The following is a 19771-nucleotide window of genomic DNA, read 5'->3' as shown; positions in this document are numbered from 1 at the left end:
AAACAAGACCCCGAGATACTTGAACTCATCCACTTGGGGCAGAACCTCTGGTGCTGATCCCCATCCCGGACGCTTTACACTCGGCTGTGAACCCTTCCAGTGAGAGCTGGAGATCATGGCCTTGAATCCGTAAAATTTAATCCGCAATTACATCAAATGAAATTCCTTCTCCCTGTGAATTAGTCTGTCCCGCCATTACATACTCCATTATCTCTGAGTGGAGATGGGGGGATCAATGGCATGGTTTACATTACCCTCTGTTGTTAAACTCTGTCCCCAGCTCTCAGTTATCCCCATGCATGTTTCATTGAGGAGCGCACATATCTGTTACTGACCTGCCCGCCTGAGCCCCTCTGCTTAGAGAAGACCAAAGATTAACCTGAAGAGGGAAGAGGAGCGGGGCTGAATGCAGATTCGCAGTGATGAAGGTGACACAATACGGGAATTAACTGGGGTGGGGTGCTGCAGGATTGCAAGATAAGAACTGACCGACAGCAACTGGAGGTGATGGAGTCGTGAATGCAAATGACCAGACAAACGTTTGCAAAGTTGGATCGTTGGCGAGGGCACACTGATGTGCTTGTTCCTGCAGGAGATGCTCAGAAGTGAAGGAGATTCCTGAGGATTGCTGCAAATACAAATGAACACAGACGTGCTCAGCTGAACTCCAGGTGAGACTTCTTCAGAAAATGCTTCATGTTGGAAATAGTGCAATAATTTCAGGATCAAATCTCCAGGTCGGCAGACAATCGGTAAGCTGTGCAGATAAATAATTACCAAAACAAACCAAAATCAATATATATTGTCTAGAAGTATTGAAGAAATGGCCTAATGGCTTTCACAAAAATGTTGAAAAATAGATAATTGTCTAATCTTCTGAAAGTAAGCAAAGCATTATTTCAAAAGGGTGAAAATAAATTAATCTTGAAATCGTCAAAAAATATTTTAAAAATAAACAAAATAAAAATCAAACGCTGCTCATGCTGATCACCCAAGGATTTTAATTTTTTTTTTTTTTTGTTGCATCATCCAGATGAAGTCAATAAAAAAAAAATCGAGATTGTATTCAAAGTTTCATTAGGCTTGTGTTTTATTACTGCAGTTGTTTCCTGCAGGATTCTGCTGGATTTCTTCATCTCGGCAAACTTTCTTCAACAACACATGAATGTTTGTGATCCAGTGAGACACAGCGGCCCTGAGAGCAGAAGGCCAGGCGTTTCATCTGAGCCAGGATGGACCTGCAGATCCAGACCGGCAGCCGCGCCCCCGACTGGCAGCAACCGTCACTCTTACCATTCTTCGATCACTGGTCGTCCACATCCCCCCAGAGTCCCACCGAAAGCGAAGTTCTCAGCGTTTCCTCCCTTGTCCCCACTACCATCGTCTCGCTCCTGCCCAGCTTCTCAGCCAACCGACGCCTATACCCAGAGCTGCCATCGTATTCTGAAGACCTCCCGAAGACCACCTCTGGTGCATCTGAGGCTGAAGGTCAAACCTCCCCAACCACGTCGCTTCCCTTCAGGGATGGAGAACTGCTGGAGGACGGATCGGTGGGTCCGATGTTACCAAAAGAGCTGCCTGACGAGGAAGCAGGTGGGAAAGAAGCAACAGTTCACTGTCAACACAAGATAAGAAGGCTTTAAAAAAAAAACATGCAAATGAAAAACATCTCAAGGCTGAGGCTTATCTCTGATCATTTTAATGTCACATCAGACATTTTCACCAGTCAGACCATAGAAATTGATCATATTCCTCTTTGACTCTGTGCCAAAGGGCCTCATATATCCATCATCCCTAATCCCTTTATATGCCAACAAACAGCAACAATATATCGCTTCAAATATCAAGGCAAGTCTTTTTCACCTGAGGTCAAGTATGGATGTCCTGGCCTAAATTTTAAAGAAAGTACATACAATATATAAAATTCCCACAAGTATAAACACACTATGTCCACGTATTTCCAGTGAGACTCCAGTGAGGTTATATATCTATTTAATATTTAACAAGTCACATTTCCAATACATAGTGATCCCTGGCACCAGTAATACCTTCCCCGTGGTTATCTAGGTCACCGTGTCGTGAAGTCAAGGTTGGCCACTGACCTAGATATGCTGCCGTTAACATGATGCCTTCTTTTCCCACGGCCTCATTAAGATGGTTCATGATTACTGAAGTACCTTGGAAAGACAGAGGGTTGCGGCAGGGTGGTGGGGAGGCTGCAACTCGAATCCTTGAATGATTTATTCGATCATAATATGTGTCTATAACATGCGCTCTGAGTCACTCCAGTAAACTCAAAGGTGGTCTGAGTTAGCGCAGAACTCTTAGGTCCAAATGTTCCAGAGGGATGTGTGTTCCACTCTCCTCTTTTTTTTCCAAAAACAAGTTACATTTGATATAATCTCACGCTTGTTACCATTAGTCAAGTGTTAGCAAAGGCCTCATTGACTTCGTTATTACTTCTCGTGAGGCCAAGTTTGCCTTTACTTCGGACGAGGTCCCCAAAATACTTAACTAAAATTGTGTAAGGGTTTGTAATGACTTGAGTTCATATATATATATATATATATATATATACAATGCTTTATTAATCCCTTGCAGGAAAGTATTTTCTCTATTTTTGACCCATCATGGAGAACCGTGATAGTTGGCAGCCACTCAGCAGATATTTTATAAAGCATCTATCAACACATCCATAGATTGATTTGTATAATTATGTCACTCTAAATCATTATATGGATCACAGTGAACCGCTTAATACTTAACAGTTGAATATTAACATTTGAATGATCCCATCAAATAATTACAGATAAGTGGGTTGTAAATTATACATTGTAATACAGTCATCCAACAAGATCAATAGTTTATTAGTGAAGAAAAAGAAACATTGATAAGAATTTATTACTCAAGAATGTTTAGGGCAGCACAGTAGGACAGTAATTAGCGGGTCTGCATTACAACAAGGATTTGTAAACAGTACATATCAGACTCGTCTGACATTTGCTTTGAAAATAAAACCAGTTTGGTTTTGATGGTTCTGATGTTATCTTGCATTTCATGCACAAACCAGTTTTTCCCTTGTAGCTTCACATCCAGCTCATTCATGTGTGTCAGTATGTCCACAGTAAAGGCTAAACCACAAAGCCAATCTTTGTCTTTTAGTTCAGGAAAATTATCAAGTGTATCAAGTTGTGCCAAAAATGAAATAATCTCCTGTCTGAGCTCCCGCATTCATTGATCCAATCATTCACTCATTCACATCAAGTATGTATTCTTGACCAATCTTTGACGGGCCAGATTTAAAAGACCAATGGGCCGGATAGGGCCCGCAGGCCATAGTTTGCCCAACCCTGGGTTAGGTGGTATATATACAGGGAGCAAAACAGAGAAAGAGACAGGCTGTGTCTGCTTGTCTCCCAGCAGAACTCCGATTTATTGGTTTTCATGAGTCCCTTTGATACAAAGGAGTAAAAAATACAGCCATTGAGAAGTACAGTGCTGCACACAGAACAGGTGGGGGTACAGATAAAAATGTAACTCCAGACGGTTCCTATCCTTAAGGCCATTGCAGGACCTTCAGAACATCAGTGGGAATGTGTCTCAGAGAGACAGGTGGAAAAGTACAGGGAAAGTCTCAGAAAATACAACGGTAGTAGAAAATTATCTACCAATTTTATGTCTCGATATAATGTGTGAATGACGGGGTGAATGGTTGCATTGTCTCTTTATGGAAGAGTGGATGGAAGAGTGAATGGTGACCCTGAGATCTGTGGGAATCGTACCACTTGCCCAGTGAAAGTTGGGATAGGCTCCAGCACCTTCACAACCTTGAGTATAGGATAATCGGTACAGATAATAAGTGAATGAATGATTAATATTCACACATTAAAAAAAAAATCTGACAAAGCAGAGTTAGTCTACCATGTAATAATGATAATAATAATAATCCATCCTTTATTAATCCCTCATTTATGGACAGAGAGGGTTTTTATTTTAGCTTTCTTAAAAGAATTTTCAGCCTTTTCTGAAGATATAACTCCTGAGATGGCCTCGGCTCCAAATTCTGCTCTTATTTTTAACATACTGCCCAGAGATGGGCAGTCGCTTTGTTGTGCCTCAAAGTGACCTCAAAGTGTCCTTACACGCCACTGAGAGCGGTGTGAAGGGTTCGGGCTGCAGAGAGTGACTTCTCACATCAGCCTTGGCCAAATTGCATCACATCGCATCATCTCACAAAAACAGAAACGTAAATTCTCAACTTGTGAAAAAGCGTTGCGTCATTTCCCTGAGGTCTTTTCACAGAGCTGGGGTTTTAGGCAACCGCCAACACCCCATCATGTGTGTCTCGTTATTTTTATTTTCCAAATTCACTTTAACCATGACAATAGTTGGATGTGGTCACTGAGAATACATGAGGTAGAATATTAGCTTTTCTGCCGGATGTTTTCCTTTCAGTACTGAAATAAATATGGTTTAGTAAAACAAAGCATCACGCAACATGTGGCAACTTTGCTCCATTTTCTCTGTTTCTGGGTACTTGCGAATATACTTTTCAATCAAGGTCCTAAACCATTTCCTACATTTCTTGACACATCTCTAACACCTGAGTTGCAGAAGCAAAATTCATGTTTTGCTTGGAATGATGGTTAAATACAGGATGTAGATGGACAATTCTGAGTCGTTCTGAAACTAGTAATGAATGTGTTGATTTTAACACTCACTTCATTAATGCATTTATTTTTTATTATTCGTTTCCATCTGTGAATTGAGTAAATATCAACAACTGGGAGGAGGCTTTTCAAAGGCTTTTCATGTAATTTCATGATATTTCAGGCTTTGTGGATTGCATGCTTGATGAAATTATGAAGAATCCCTTTTTATCCTCTTTACTTTTTCAGATCAAGTGCCTCGATCTTGTTCGCCCCGTGAAGTGATGATGATTGTCAGCTTTTCTCTTGTTGTTAAATTGGTCATCACCTCTGCCCTCCTAGGTAACCTGGTTGACACACACACACACACACACACACAAACACACACACACATGCACTCGTGTGTGAATGCATGCAGAAAAACAAAGGTGATGCAGGTTAAATGGGTTTGCCAATTCAGTCTGTCAGTTTTAATGACCTTTTTAACGCCAAGTTCAGAGTTTCAATGACAAGATTTTATTTTCAAACTCAAGCTGAAAATATTTCCTGCTTGTTGTATTTAACACGTTTAAGATAAAACTGTGATTTATCACAATTAAAATGATAATTTGTTTTGAAAGCTGTACATGACCTGGCTTTACAAAGTGTTTCACACGCAGATAAAGTTAGTATCGTGCGCCTCAGCGACTCACAGGCTTCTCTCTTTTCAGTGAAGTTCCTACTATATCCTCCGAAGTTAGGAGAATCAGCTCTCCTCTGTGGTCTAAAGGGAAACTGCAGTATCCCGACTCAGACGGTTCCTATTCCAAAGAATCCCATCAACCAAACAACGAACATCACTGCAGGTAAAATTTGAAATAAAGGCAGGAAGATATTTATTACTGTCACCCAAGCCTGCTGTTTATCTTGCTTTAAGTGAAGATTAGTGTCAGAGCTGTAAATTCACAACAGTGTAAAGCTGTCTGTCACCATAAGGTTTCTCTACTCTACTGAGTGAGTGAAAATGCACTTTGGGTTTTATCACACATTCTGGAATATCCCAGTGAATATTTTAAATGATAAACTTTATATATTCCATTCAATCAATTAAATGTAAAAAAAAAACAAACCTTGAGAATCCATCAATCAATACCCATTGTTCCTTTTCCTCCTGGACTCAGATTGTCCAGTGCTGCCCGGTGATGGCCGTCGCATCGTTGGTGGGGCTTTGGTGGAGCAGGACAAGTGGGGCTGGCAGGCCAGCATGAATTGGAGAGGGAGGCATGTCTGTGGGGGGGCAGTCCTCTCCTCTCGTTGGGTTCTCACTGCAGCCCACTGCTTTGTTGAGTAAGAGGCGGAACTTTCATTTTTTGAACACTCGTAGTTCACAGGTATGATCATCAAAAAATAGGACCTAAAATTCTGCAAAACTTATCGTTGAATTATCAGAAAAAAGAAAGCAAAGAGTTACAAGACACTACCTTAAAAAAATAAAATAACAGTAGATTGAAAAACACCATGAAAGAAAATAAGCAAAAACTTTATGAGTTATCGTAATTGTAACGGATATTCTATCCAGATTACTGAGACAAGGGCCCAACAACTGAAAAAAAACAAAAAACAAAAAGCAAAATGCTAAGAATTAGAAGTATGCTGAAATTTGCATAGAAAATTATGAAAATTGGGGAAATTTGTACCAACAGAATTTTTCTTTTTACTCAATTCCTTTCTTCTGATTATCATAAACTTGTATTCAAATTTCAGATCAGTGATGCTGTGTCACATTTATAGGCATTGTAATAAACAAGGAATCAACAACTTTCATTTCGATTATGCTTAAAATGAAATCATTAATCATGCGTTTTATTTTTCACATGTAATATCGTGATGTTTATTAGTATAGAATACATTTCAATATCACAGTTTCAGTTTTGTCCTGTAACTCCATGCAAGCATCACTGAGGCCACTCGAGTTGAACTTGATTGTCTCCATGCAGGGACAACATGCTAGAAGCGTTTGATTGGCATGTGGTTGTCGGCGCCGTCAGCATCGCCGATTCCTCTTTGGGGAAACGTTACCGAGCCCTTCAGCTCCTTCCACATCCTCGCTTCAACAAGCACAACAACGACTATGACGTTGGCCTGCTGCAAACCATCGCTGACATGGACCTTACAGGTTAGTCAAGTCCAGACTGTTTCATGGTCCTGACTTTAAGCTCTAGGGTCTCTCATTTCAACAGATGTACACACACCACACAGAGACATATACATTTATGATAATAAATGCATTAATATTTATGATTATTTATAAATGGAAAACCTTCGTGCCCAATAAATTCCGGATAAAATTTCTAAGGCTTTGGTACGGGACGTAGATGTTGTGCTAACTACTTCAATCTCTGTGCTTTTTGCCATTACAACCCCTGCCAAGCACGTTTCTGCTTCACAGAGGGTTCTGTGACAGCGCAGAAATGCTGACTATCAGAAAATGAATTTTGTGACACAAAAGCCACTCCAGCTCTAATGGAAACACCCTACACAGCAGCTGTTCATTTTGCAACGTACAAATTGAAAAAATTGTATGATGTTTGTGCAGTGCTTCTGAAAGATATACAATTAAAACAAGACTGCTGATCAATGCATTTTTTTATCAGCATTAAAAGGAGCCGCCCTCTGAAAACACAGTAATGTGGTTTTATCACTTTGATATTGTTATTACCATGTTTGCTTTTGACCTTCCATCCAGGTTGCTATGTATCTTTGCAGACGGGGTGCGACCAGTGTGTTTGCCCAGTATGAGCCAATCCTTCTCAGCTGGAGCCACATGCTGGATCACAGGCTGGGGAGACACTCATGAAGGAGGTTTGTGTTTGTGTGTGTGTGCAGGCGTGCGTGTAAGTGTGCATGTGCATGTGTGTGTGGTAGTTACACCCTCACCAACCGACAACTTCCTGCATTAACACTGTCCTCTTCGCTTGCAACTGCACAGTGTTTTAAGATGATACAGAAAGGCACGTTGCTTATCAGCTGCAAAGAAAAAGCACTATCTCAATTTCGAAATAATGATTTTTAAAGCATATTAAAGACAAACACATAAAGGCAACAAACGGTGAGGAACAGAAAACCCTGAAATCACATAAATATAGGATCTGCCTTTGTCTGGCCGTAATACCATTTGATAAAACAGAGAAAAACTGAAATGAAATCTTTAAATTTGCTGCTTCAGAGCTTACTGACAACTTTGAAAGTGATTTAGGGTTTGTTTTCTTGTTTGTTGATTGTACCCACTTCATAAATCACATAGTGACTCATTCATCACTCTCTCGACTCCAATCCCTTTGTTGTCAGGGTTTGTGTCGAACGAGCTACGAAAGGCCAAGGTCTGGATAATATCTCAGTCGGTCTGCGCCCACCCGAGTATCTACGGCCTGCATCTCACTCCTCGGATGATTTGTGCGGGTAGCTTGGAAGGAGGAGTGGATTCTTGCCAGGCAAGCTCTGCTGTCACTGATTGTATCATGATAAAGCACTAGGTTATATATGGATACTATTGACTTCACCTCCAGTATTACGTTTTTGACAAATTTACCTAAAATTTACTTAAATTTTCATAAACCACCTAAATATCATCGATTAACAACAACAATGTTTAAGTGAAAATCAGGAAAAACTAAACAAAGCATCTGCAGAAATGTAACGAAAATAACATGGTCACACATTTTGATTCAACAGATTAGTTAGAAATAGGATACATAACAAATTTCTAGAAACAAATTTCAGAGTCAATGTCAGTCATAACATGATCATTAATGCCAGCTGGTGGGTGGTGTTAAAGGGGGACAGCGGCGGACCCCTAGTGTGTGAGACCAGTGGTGGGGAGTGGAGGCTGGCAGGAGTGGTCAGCTGGGGTGAAGGCTGCGGACGGCGCAATAAACCAGGTGTCTACAGTCGAATTACCCAACTAGTCCAGTGGGTTGGACAACACATCCAGGTACTTTGGATCCCTTCAGCTGCATTCCTTAATGGTTGCCGTTATTTAAATCTTAAACACAGGTTCCAATGTCAAAATGTACCCAAGTGAAAATGAATTTGAATTAGTGGAGTTCATACATCTGAATTCAATTAAACTGAAAGTTATTACTACTTAAATTGTAAAATCATTTATATGTTTCTATAAATGTGTAACATTTTAAACATGAAACTGTTTCATTTCATCCTTGTTTTTCGATATCTTTGCAGCAAAAAAACAACAAAAGACAAGTTTGACTTTTAAAAGACAACTGCCATGACTGACAGCTCATCAAAACTCAACACCATGTAATGTGCATTTTTAACTGTGAAATAAAGATTTTTAGACTTGTTTTTATTATACAAATGTTAATGTTTGACTAAAATGGGATTGCTGTGTATGTGTCAGTGCTAACACACTTATGTTGGACAAGAGTGTGTGTGTGTGTGTGTGTGTGTGGTGTGTGAGTGTGTGCGTGCGTGTGTGCAGTTTACTAAAACAGTTATCTGATTTTGATATCTGAAAACCTAATCAGATGGATCTCATCCAGTCAAGTGGGACAAAGGTCAACCAAGTCTAGAGGAAAACACCAGCAGACTTCTTTCTCCCTTTGTCAATCAAAGTCTCCTTTGAGTGCACCTTCAAAAGAATTGCCTTGGAATTTCCTTCTAACCCCTAGAGCAACATTTTTAACTCTGATGGTGATTTTAGGCTACATTATGTCATTTGGATGATTTCAGATTAGACAAGTTAACAGTCACGTAGACCGGGCGGCTCCACACTGGCTGGTTGTGCTGCCAGTCTCAGCGATGTGCGAGTCTTGAACGAATCGCTTAAAACTGTCATTTTACTGACTCGTGAGTCACGGTTCCTTGTCTTTACTAATTCATTCATTAACTCGTTCCTGCTACTGCTCACATGCAACTGTAAATGATATACTAAACAAAACGTAACTGTTGTACGACTGCTACTCTTACTGCTTTTCTATAGATATATCAAATTAACGACTGTGTTAGCTCCGTGGGAAGACATTTTTTGTTTAAACTCTGCCCCCTTTCCTGTCCCACTGACAAAGAATCACAGAGTGCTCAAAGTAGCCTTCCTCACTCACAAAACGAACGACTCGTTCAGAAACTCAGAGCGGGCCTACTCAGAAAATGGGGGGGCTTACTTAGTGACTCAAAACTCCAATTCTCTTCGGTGAGTTAGTCGTGTCAACTCGAGTCAGTAAAAAGAATCGAATTTCCTGTCACTACTCCCTGCTTGGGACTCCTGAACGCACATTGTCGTTCACCGCTAAGCAGCTTGACCATGTTGGAGGTGAGGCGGACGGACCTTGGTGTTTTATTACTTTATCACGGAGACACTCCCAATGGCCCCTCATTACACTGTAACATCATTTCCGCTTCGAGGTTCATCCAAGGTTAGGAGGCCGGGCATAAACAGGCAGACGTTAGCTCGGCTGGGGTTACATGTGTGTTAGTACCGTCTAGGCTGCCCGGTCGAGCTACAATGTGTTCGGTCGTCGTCAGAATGAACCCGGTTCACCGGCGGTGCCTGGCGCTAGCGCTTCGCCCCTGGACAAGCTCTCAGCCCCGGGACATGCTCGCTTGTTCCGGCCTGAGAACCGACGAAGGTCCGGCGCAGATATTCCACCGGACCTTTTCCTCCAGGATGGCGCTGACACAAGGGCTGCTCTTCAGACAGGTAGCTCACTTTTGAAGTGCTATTTCTTTAGCCACGATGCACTTGACATGTTTAAAAGGAGCATCGCATAGATTCACTCCCCGAACCTTGCTAGCTGCTGGCGTTAGCCGTTATCTTTTAGTTTGAGGTTGCCGTTTTTTTGTTTTTTTTTATGTATTTGCACTGTTCACAATATGCTTACTTGTTTTTCGGTTTGTTAAAATTGTGTAAATCTGGCGAGTGTATCACATAACGCTGCCGCCAAATTAACCCTATAAGTTGTTCTGCTGGAAAAGACTGAGGCAGTTTTGTTTGAACAACCCATGGAGATTGACAGTTAGTCTTCCTGCTGCCGAAGCTCAGCTGATGCAGCTGGATGGGGACAAACTCAACTTTTGGTTAAAATAAATCACGTTTTATTCGCAGCACCAAGTAACACGTGCCGAATTTTATGTGTCACAACAACAACAAGAAAAACTTTGCTCTCTTGCCATGCATGGAGCAGCAGCAACAGTACACACTCACAACATGACATCCAGTTGATCTTTGTTTTTGCTGATTCTCTGCTGTGCTTTCCTTGCCTGTCTTTGGGTGTAGCTGTTTGACTTGGGGAGCAGCACCTACACCTACCTGCTGGCTGACACCGACAACAAAGAAGCAGTTATCATAGATCCGGTGCTGGAAACCATTGACAGGGACCTGTCGCTCATTCATGAGCTGGGGCTCAATCTAAAACTGGCAGGTAGTAAAGAGATATCCTGAGTTCAACCAGGTGTATTTGTTTATTGTCCAATTAAGTACCAGGATCTGGGGCTGAGTAATTTTAGAGATTCTTTACACCGATTGTATAATTTGCTTTTCTACCACTAATCAGTTACAGTCATTCTGTACAGTCATTCTGCAGCTGAGGACTCAAGATGCAAGAGGTGAAGAATGTACCCTTATGCTGCAAATGACATGCTCTCAGTCAGAATCTGTTACAGTGACCAGAAAAGGGAGTTAATTTGTAATTTTGGGCTTTTTGTCTTATATTGGGCTTACATCCTACGATTTTACAGTGACAGACTCAAGATTGAAAGTCATAAGGAAATCTTAAGAGTCTCACTGGAGCCGCAGCAGGCTTTAATCTCGGCCGTTTTTATATAAGGTACCAATCTTACCGTCTTTGAACAGTCATAGCTCAGTCTTTTCCTAGTCTTGGGCTTAGGACAATATCAAATGTGTTTGACATTATCGCTGGTCTTTTAGTCTTTATGGTGATGTAACACAATCAACAACCAATAGATATGCTCCAAAAAAATAGAAAGCAAAAACCTGGTAGTCACGCAATCAACAGAGCAGTATTAGCGGCAGGGACGGTATTTCTTTGTGGTATGGATGAATGGGAACAGCGCAGAACGTCCCGGTTGTTATAGACCGCCCAGTAGAGGAGTGGATGGTGGAGCTGTGGGCAGAATAGCCCAGCTTGTATGATGGTAACTCACCAAGGTATCTCGACTAAGTGGAGAAAGAAAAACAATGGACTGTAATAGCAGAGGCTCAGCAAATACCTGGTGAAAACATTGCATGGTGGGAAAAATTGTTGAAACAACCTAGCTGTAGTTTACCACGAGTCTTTTCCAAATCTTTTCTAAGTCTTCAGATGTATAGATGGCATTGATCAGCAATTTCTTTCTTCTTTACTTACTCAGATACCTGGATGTGCAAATGAGTTGTTTTGTAATATGGCAGTCTTGATAATAAAAGGTTTCCTATCACCTGAGCATTCATGCAAAGTGCCTTTTGTCTTAACAGTTTTACAAAACCATACTGTTTTGGTGATTATCTTTCTCTGACAGTGAATACCCACTGTCATGCTGACCATGTGACAAGCACCGGGCTGATGAAGAAGAGGTTAGCTGGTCTGAAAAGCGCCATCTCCAGACTGAGTGGTGCCTCTGCAGATATTTTTCTGTCAGAGGGAGACAAAATCACCTTTGGAAAACATGTAAGAGGAGGAGATATGGATGAATTACTCAAAATGAAACCATTATCTGTATGGAATCGATGAAATTTTGTAATTCTGATCAGTTCGTAGGAGCAACTACAGTACAGAACATTTATTGTTTTGTTTTGGTTAATTTTCCGTGATAAATAAGATGAACATTTGGAGAGAAAAAAAACAACCCAGACATAAGAATAAGAAAAATGAAAAGAATGATCCTGAAAATGTGTAATTAATGAGCTTGAAAAAAAACAACACAAAAAACTCTGTCATAATGATAGAAGAGACAACAGGCCACTGGTTCTCTTATTGAACTTATTCAATGAAAACATTGCTTCCCTGTGGGTTGACATTGTTTCTGGTTCAACCCTCAGTATTTGACTATAAGAGAGACCCCAGGACATACTGATGGCTGTGTGACGCTGGTGTCAGGGGATCAGAGCATGGCTTTCACTGGAGATGCTCTGCTCATAAGAGGCTGTGGTAGGACAGACTTCCAGCAAGGTAGATGTTCAATCATATATTTTCCCCCCAAATAACTCCAGATGTGTGGTTTTTCTGCTGTTAATAAATTAAACATCCAAATGAAAGCCCTTATTTTTGTAATTCTGGTAGAGGAACACAAGGGTGCAGCATTGCATTTCATTACCACAATTCTATCTTCTAAAGGTTCAGCAAAAGTGCTTTACAATTCAGTTCACCAGAAGATCTTCACGCTGCCTGACCACTGCCTTGTCTACCCTGCTCATGACTACCTAGGTTTGCTGAAAACACTCCTCTCTGCATTTATGCCATTCATTGAAGTCTCACTGGTCACATGCACAGGCATAGCATACCAAATGCTGCCATTTAATAGAGAGCTAATGCATCTAGTTCTGGAGTTAACTGATAACAAGGCTTAAAAACCTGACAAACCCCATACTGTTGCCAAACATGCAAAGCTTTACTGAATGTTTTTGTATCAGGTCGGACTGCATCCACGGTCGGTGAGGAGCGCAGGTTTAACCCCCGTTTAACCAAGAGCCTGGAGGAGTTTGTGGACATCATGAAAAACCTGAATCTCCCAAAGCCGGCTAAGATAGGTCTGAAAGTCTCAAAGCCCTCAGTCATCTGTTGGTCCATCATAACCACATGTTTGTGCTCAACTGTTTTCCATGCTCTGACTACTAACTTTAAATTTCTACATGCATATTTTTGGAATTTCTCACCTGTTATTTCACTGAAAACACTCTTCTTTCTCCATAGACTTTGCAGTGCCTGCTAATCTGGTCTGTGGAGTTCATGACGTCTGAATGAGCTGCAAAAGAAAGCCCTTCAAGTAAATAATTCCAGTGTTTCTATCAATGCAAAATTAACCAAAGCACTTAACTTTGTAATGGGGTATTTCCTATATTGGGTAATTTACTCCTGCTGCAACGCTTTTGATTCATTCCGAGGAGGAAATCGAAGATAGGAAGAACTCCAACAGGAATATCCATTCACGTTTTAGTTTAGTATTCATGATTGGTTAGCTCGGACAATTGGGTTCTTCCACATCACCTTTTCCAGTGATTCTAAACCACGTCTGGCCAAGACCACACACATACACATACACATACACATACACATACACACTACTGCCAGCTTTGACTTTTTGCATAGCATGGAAATGGGACAAGACTATTTGCATTCAGAATGACAGTGGAAGCTGAAAACATGTCGTGTTCACTTTTTCTCTGTTCTTCTGCAAGTCACACAGACACTGTTGTCACATTATCACAATGAGATATGATCAAAATGCATCCAGGCACGGTGTCAGCACGGTGGAGTGTGAGTCCAGTTTTGTAGACGTTTCACAGCAGCTTGCCAGTACTGCCTGTAAGAAGGGTTTGTTTGGGAGTGTCAGCATCTGACTAAGACGCATGCGTCTGCCAAAACATCAAATACTGGCCTGTGTACTGGCACAGGCAGGATTAACAGTACATCTACAGGTTTTTTAGCATAATACAAACACATATGTTCCACAGCAAACAGAATATTTCAATTTTGTCAGTGCTTTTTGCCAGCACTTTAGCTAACAGAAGCTGTCAAATGGTCACTAAGTCAGGAAAGATCTGACTTAGTGTTTAATCGTGCTTCTTACTGCAGTTTTTTCATTATTATTATTTTTTTCAACTCCCAATATCTGCTCTTAAAGCTGTAGTAGGGTCTGTTTGTAGAGCTTCAGCAAGACAATAAGAAGTTATACAGACTAAATTTAGATTTGACACTGTGTTAAATTGTTGTACTTCTTCCACACCAGGTCACTGCTCCTTAACTGAACTTTGAACTTTTTGAAATCAATGGGGCTTAAATGGTGAATCTAACTCACCAATGTATTAGTGAGGTAGTTTTTGCAAAAACAGTGTCCTGATCTGGTGGATGATTCATTATGGTTTTATGTTCCATGGAACCTAAAGTGAAACATGCTATCAAGTAAGGTATGCCTGTTTGAAGAAATCTGGATTTTACAAGCATAAGCAGGTCTTCACAGATACAATGCAGGATAAAATGACATATTCATGAAAGGATTGTCTGACATACAGCACAGTAAATATCTTTTTCTGCAAAAACTACCTCACATTCAAGGAGAAGTCTCATTTATACCAGACTGATCATAAATATCTAGAACAATAAATAAAAATAGATAACCTAAGAATAATGTTCAGTGACATCGAAGATTACTTGAAATATTCCACAGGAACACAACATCTAGCAGTCACCTTTCCTTGTGAACTGTTCAAGCTGCAAAAATTATTCTTTACTGACGGTCCATGTCACCTTAAAAAACGGTCCCCTTTCTCTTCACTCTGATGTGCTACTTGGAAAAGTAAGGGCCAGCTGTCCTCTCACCCAGTTTGTGTCAACCATCTGCCAACTTCCTTTTTGATATTGCCCCCTGCCCATTTCCACCATGCCACCCAGAATCCACTACCCATTCTCCCTCACACCAGCCACATGTCACTGGAAGGAATCTATTACACCAGTGGCCCATTCAGGGTGAGCTGTAAAGAGGCCCCTCAGGGTCAGGGTGATAAAGCACCTCGAGTGACTGGAGGAGATCATGCCAGACAGACCTTAAAGAAATCACAGAAGACATAGTGCTGTTATGCTCATCGAAACATTTCTGCTCCTATAATATCCACCGCAACGTTCTAGTTGTTTTGGAAGTAAGGCAAATTATCAATAGCTTCACAATGTGTATAAAGTCTGCGAATAACAAATTATCACTGTTTGGGTTAGACAAAATAATATTAAAAATATATTTTTGTCTTACATTTGGGTTGCCATTCATTTTTTTTTTAAATGTGTTAGTATTTCTAATTAAAGGGTCCTATTTCTCAAGTTCTTCACAATATGTTGAAGTATTTGAAAATTAAATATTTGTATGGATCAGTTAAAATATTTCATCAATGCCTCATTCTTTATTAACATAAGAGACAGAGTCAGACTTGTAGGCAAAGAGCAAGTAAATGAGAGACACTGAGTTAGATAGCAGATTATCTTTGTGTAATATTCCCATTTCAGTCATATTTATCTCATATTGTAATTATATCTGTAATTTTCAGCTATTTTAATGGTAACCGTCAATGGTTTATTTCAAGAATTGTAGCTACTTCAAGTACTGTATTTTTCAGTTCTACATTTACAGTGTTTTAATACTTTCTGGTATTTTAATCTGTGCTGGGAGCTGTAAAATGCTGCCATAGAGAGTTACATTGTGTTTAAGTCTGTGTACAATCTTGTTGACTGATGTCATGTGACCAGAAAACCCTGACTTCTCAGGCTCAGCTTACTGATTTGGATAAACAACAGAAAAGCATGTGCTCTTTAGCTGATTCCCTCTGTGTGGGTTCAGATGTTTTTTGAAAAAAAAAAAAAAATCTGATATTTTTCCTCATGTTTTCATTCAAATGTCTTTCAGATTTAATCTTTCAATGTCCTCATTGTAGGACCTTTGACCTGACTTTTGCCCCCCAACTCAATCCCAGAGATAAAAACTAAATATTGCCAAATGTCTGACAATGTGGGGAAAAATAGAAAAGCCAAATCAACAAATTAAGTTATATCTTTAATAAAGAACAACTAAATTACCCCTCACCCTCTGCTTTTGGAGCTCCTGGCGCCCCCAGTGGACACCTGCAAGGGTCCTGGTTACAGACACTCAGCATGTATGATTGTAAAATACTAAGTGTTTTATGCTACATGTTCATACATAGATTTGATTTATTGTTTGCTGTCATTTATGGGAAATTGGAAATTTAGGTCTCAGTCTTGCATCCTTGCTTCTTTAAAAAAAGCTTATTCTATTTTGATGAGTTTATCTTTCAAGTAATACATCTGCCAGCTGATTGTCTTAAAAGTTCTTCACATACATGCAATATGAAAAAGCTGTGGAGAGATGGAATGGGATTTTTAACCATTCAAGCCCCAACGGGTGGTCACTCTGCTTGAGGTTTGGAGCTCCATCGTGACCCCCAGAGGGGTCCCGACCCTCATTTTGATCCACCAGGTCCTGGACCAGTACCTGGCGGAGGAGGGGACGGTGAGGCCGCAGTAGTTGGTCATAAATCGCACCCGAGAACCATTTTATTCCTGGGAATGCGAGCGATGTGACCGTGAGAAACACTCCCCGCCTGCTCCCGGAATAGACTCTGCTTCGGAGGGGCTGACCGTTCCCCTCACTAACATTTTCTGCGGAGAAGCGCCTTGTTTGTTTTTGCAACGAACCGGAACAGAAGAGCCTTTGCGTCACGCCTCGCGAACGACGCACCTTTTTAACTCGGTGGGTTCGCCCCGCCCCCCCCGCAATCAGTCTCACCTGTAGACGCCGACAGGCGGTCGACGCTCTCCCGGGTGAGCCCGAGAAAGCGGGTGACTTCAAATGATATATAAAATAAATTAAAAAAAGAAAAAAGACGAGGTGAGGAGTTGCCCAGCGAGCGGACTTTACCTTTCGGACTGTTTTTGAAAGTGAAAGCCGCGTGTCTCAGCAAATGAAGTTTCTCGCGTCCACGTCACGGTTAGCCGTGAATTGAATTGGAAGTCGCGCATCACTCGTCTTTCAGGTCGGACGGCAGATGTCCAGGTACGTTTGTTTTGTTTTTTATTTTCCCTCTCTCGGCTTTTGTTCTTGGTGTTTTTCCGCACCTTCCAACCCCGACGTTGCGACCGGTTCGTTTCCCCTCGACTTTTAATCGCCTGCAAGGCAAAAGGCGGGTAAATCACACCCTTATTAATTGACGTCGACTGAGTTTCAAGCTTGTCGATGATTCATACCGACTTTCACATGGTGAAGTTTCGCCCTACGAAGCTGCACAAAAGAGGGATCGATGTATTTTCATGACTGAAGTGACTTTTCCCAGACCTCCATGCTGAAATTCTGAACCGATTTCTTTCCCACCAGCTTGTTCTAAATTCAGAGGTGCGTGTTTTACTCCTCAATGAGCAATGTCAACAGCACCTTTCAGTTCAACGCCCTCAGTGACGCTTAATCCGATGACATTAACATAAGTTTACAACAATCCCCCTTTTACAATGGCCTTGAGATATCGCCACCTCCGAATTTGGAAGTCTTGTGTTGACTGCCTGGTACCTTGGTCCCGGTCGGTAGTCACGGGGTGCCACTCCTTCAAGGGGAGTATTAAGAGCGCAGTCGGATCTCACTGACACACTTTCAGTCTGTCACTAAGGCTTATTCCTTCCCTGACAGTAATGATCTGACTGGAACCACCATCTGATGACTGAAACGGATTTAATGCACTGAAATGGACAGACTGAAGTTTTCTACATTAAATACCTTGACCTCTTTGCTGCACTAAGCTGCTGGTCATAGTTGTTAAGATGTTCACTGTTGGTGGTCAAGTCATCCGACGTCAACCATTTGATTTAGATATGAATTGCTGATGTTTGTTGCTTTTTAGACAGTTAAATTTAACATGTATCATGCTGGTATTAACATTTGGTGCAGCTGGTAGTTACTGATATTCAACAGTTACTACAATAATACAATTAATGTCAAATTATGCGTGTCAAAGCACTTGTAAGACAAAATAGGTACTTGTGCTCTTAAATATTTGCTCACTGTATTTAAGCACTTGATTTATTAAAAAATATATTCATTCCCAAGTATTGTTTTCTCTATATCGAAATTCAACTTTGGCTGAAATAGTATTCGGCAGTGGTATTCACTGCAAAATATGTTGCCAGTTTTCTCTGACCCAGAAAACGTACCCCACAAACTTTGAATAGGAATCAGACAACATTGACACCACATCATTTTCATAATTAACTTTCAAATGTTTTTGTTAATACTAATGCCTCTTGAAATGTGTGATTCTTCAACAGTAGCGCAAAAAACTGCTTTCAAACAAACTAAAAGCCCCCAAATAGACAGAATTAGCAGATTGCAGACTTCGGCTGTGGGATTTCAAAACCATTTAATAGTTGATTGAGTTTATAGAAGTTAACATGCAAAGTGTTTAATATATGTCAAATATAAAGATGCCCAATTAAATAAGAAATATATTTATTTAGTTTTAAGGTAAAAAGTAAAATGATTGAAGAGAACCCCCTTTTTTTCTGCTCTGTGACTGAGGTCTTACTTGCTTTTAGCCATGAGGTTTCTGTTGTAATAGGTCAGTAGGGTATTCTTTTCCTGTTGAAATTAGCCATAAAAAAAGGACACCCTTAAACTAGGTGCTCAGACAGTTGCTTTATGTAGCACTTGTAGACTTGGACCTGTAAGCACTAAACATCTACCTAGTGACCGGTAAAAGTGGGTTGAACAGTTAACACATTTGACTAAATGAACTGGAAAACGAAGAACTCTTCAAAGCAATAACAAAAATAATTTGGTTCTTAGTCCAAAAATAAATTCCAAACAGTAACCCCCCACCACTCCCCCCCCAAAATGTGTATTAGTTGAGTCAGTGGGAGTACTCTTATTTGGTGTCTTATCTGTTGTTGAAGTGATACAATATCAGGTTCCTCTGAGGAAACCAAATTGTTGTCCACACTGCTTTCTTGACCGTCCTCAGTCTTCCCTGGGCTTGCCAACTTGGATGGGAATATATCCCTCACCATAAAACCAAGTGGATGAAAAATAATCAGTTTTAGATTATTCTTTATCTCTGTTCAATTCAAGAGCAGGGAGCTCAGTAATAAAGCGGGAGCTGAAGAGGGGAAAAAAAAGTACAAGAAGAACCTAGTTGATCACTATTCTCCTAACAGTGTAGTACGCCATCTAGATATAATCCCTACATTATGACATTTTAGTAGCCCTATATTCATAGGGGTTACATTTATATTTTTGAGCTGTCCTCTTCACACGTGCATCTCTTAAAAAAAAAAAGTCATGTTTGAGTGAAATAAAAGTTGCCTTTAATCATCCTACAGCAGCAAAATTCCAGTAATGAAATATACATTATGAGTGATTGCCCAAAG

General features: G+C 40.6%; 3 protein-coding genes across 5 annotated transcripts in view; all 3 read left to right on the top strand.

Annotated features, from left to right (window-relative positions):
- Window positions 1-1232: 1232 nt before the first annotated feature.
- On the top strand, window positions 1233-8913 carry LOC147230318 (tryptase gamma). Its single transcript, XM_086154421.1, has 9 exons — window positions 1233-1593; window positions 4899-4991; window positions 5360-5494; window positions 5810-5975; window positions 6626-6804; window positions 7395-7490; window positions 7977-8119; window positions 8464-8619; window positions 8868-8913. The coding sequence occupies exons 1-9, from the start codon at window positions 1233-1235 to the stop codon at window positions 8892-8894; spliced, it is 1356 nt and encodes a 451-aa protein (XP_086010547.1). The 3' UTR covers window positions 8895-8913.
- Window positions 8914-9929: 1016 nt separating this feature from the next.
- On the top strand, window positions 9930-17116 carry ethe1 (ETHE1 persulfide dioxygenase). The gene is made up of 7 exons (XM_086153644.1): window positions 9930-10344; window positions 10921-11065; window positions 12162-12310; window positions 12682-12811; window positions 12977-13066; window positions 13273-13389; window positions 13553-17116. The coding sequence occupies exons 1-7, from the start codon at window positions 10150-10152 to the stop codon at window positions 13597-13599; spliced, it is 873 nt and encodes a 290-aa protein (XP_086009770.1). The 5' UTR covers window positions 9930-10149; the 3' UTR covers window positions 13600-17116.
- An 11-nt stretch (window positions 17117-17127) lies between these two features.
- The window catches only part of phldb3 (pleckstrin homology-like domain, family B, member 3), a 30962-nt gene continuing 28318 nt past the window's right edge, over window positions 17128-19771 (top strand). For all 3 annotated transcript variants that reach the window (XM_086153642.1, XM_086153640.1, XM_086153641.1), the window contains exon 1: window positions 17128-17414. The gene's annotated coding sequence lies outside the window, so the exon portion shown is untranslated. The remainder of the gene's footprint in view (window positions 17415-19771) is intronic.

The sequence above is a fragment of the Fistularia commersonii genome, chromosome 10 (genome assembly GCF_037954325.1).
Source record: "Fistularia commersonii isolate RoL2024-O1a breed Wild chromosome 10, RoL_Fcom_v1.0, whole genome shotgun sequence".
Taxonomy (NCBI): Eukaryota; Metazoa; Chordata; class Actinopteri; order Syngnathiformes; family Fistulariidae; genus Fistularia; species Fistularia commersonii.
Note: the sequence above shows the minus strand (reverse complement) of the source record. Positions and strands in the feature narration are given on the sequence as shown.

Bases quoted from the DNA above. Each gene is read 5' to 3' on its own strand.
- LOC147230318 (XM_086154421.1), top strand. From the start codon at position 1,233: ATGGACCTGCAGATCCAGACCGGCAGCCGCGCCCCCGACTGGCAGCAA. The intron at 4,992-5,359 runs GTAACCTGGTTG...CTCTCTTTTCAG, and splicing joins CATCACCTCTGCCCTCCTAG to TGAAGTTCCTACTATATCCT. The intron at 6,805-7,394 runs GTTAGTCAAGTC...GTATCTTTGCAG, and splicing joins CGCTGACATGGACCTTACAG to ACGGGGTGCGACCAGTGTGT.
- ethe1 (XM_086153644.1), top strand. From the start codon at position 10,150: ATGTGTTCGGTCGTCGTCAGAATGAACCCGGTTCACCGGCGGTGCCTG. The intron at 10,345-10,920 runs GTAGCTCACTTT...CTTTGGGTGTAG, and splicing joins AAGGGCTGCTCTTCAGACAG to CTGTTTGACTTGGGGAGCAG. The intron at 13,390-13,552 runs GTCTGAAAGTCT...CTTTCTCCATAG, and splicing joins CCCAAAGCCGGCTAAGATAG to ACTTTGCAGTGCCTGCTAAT.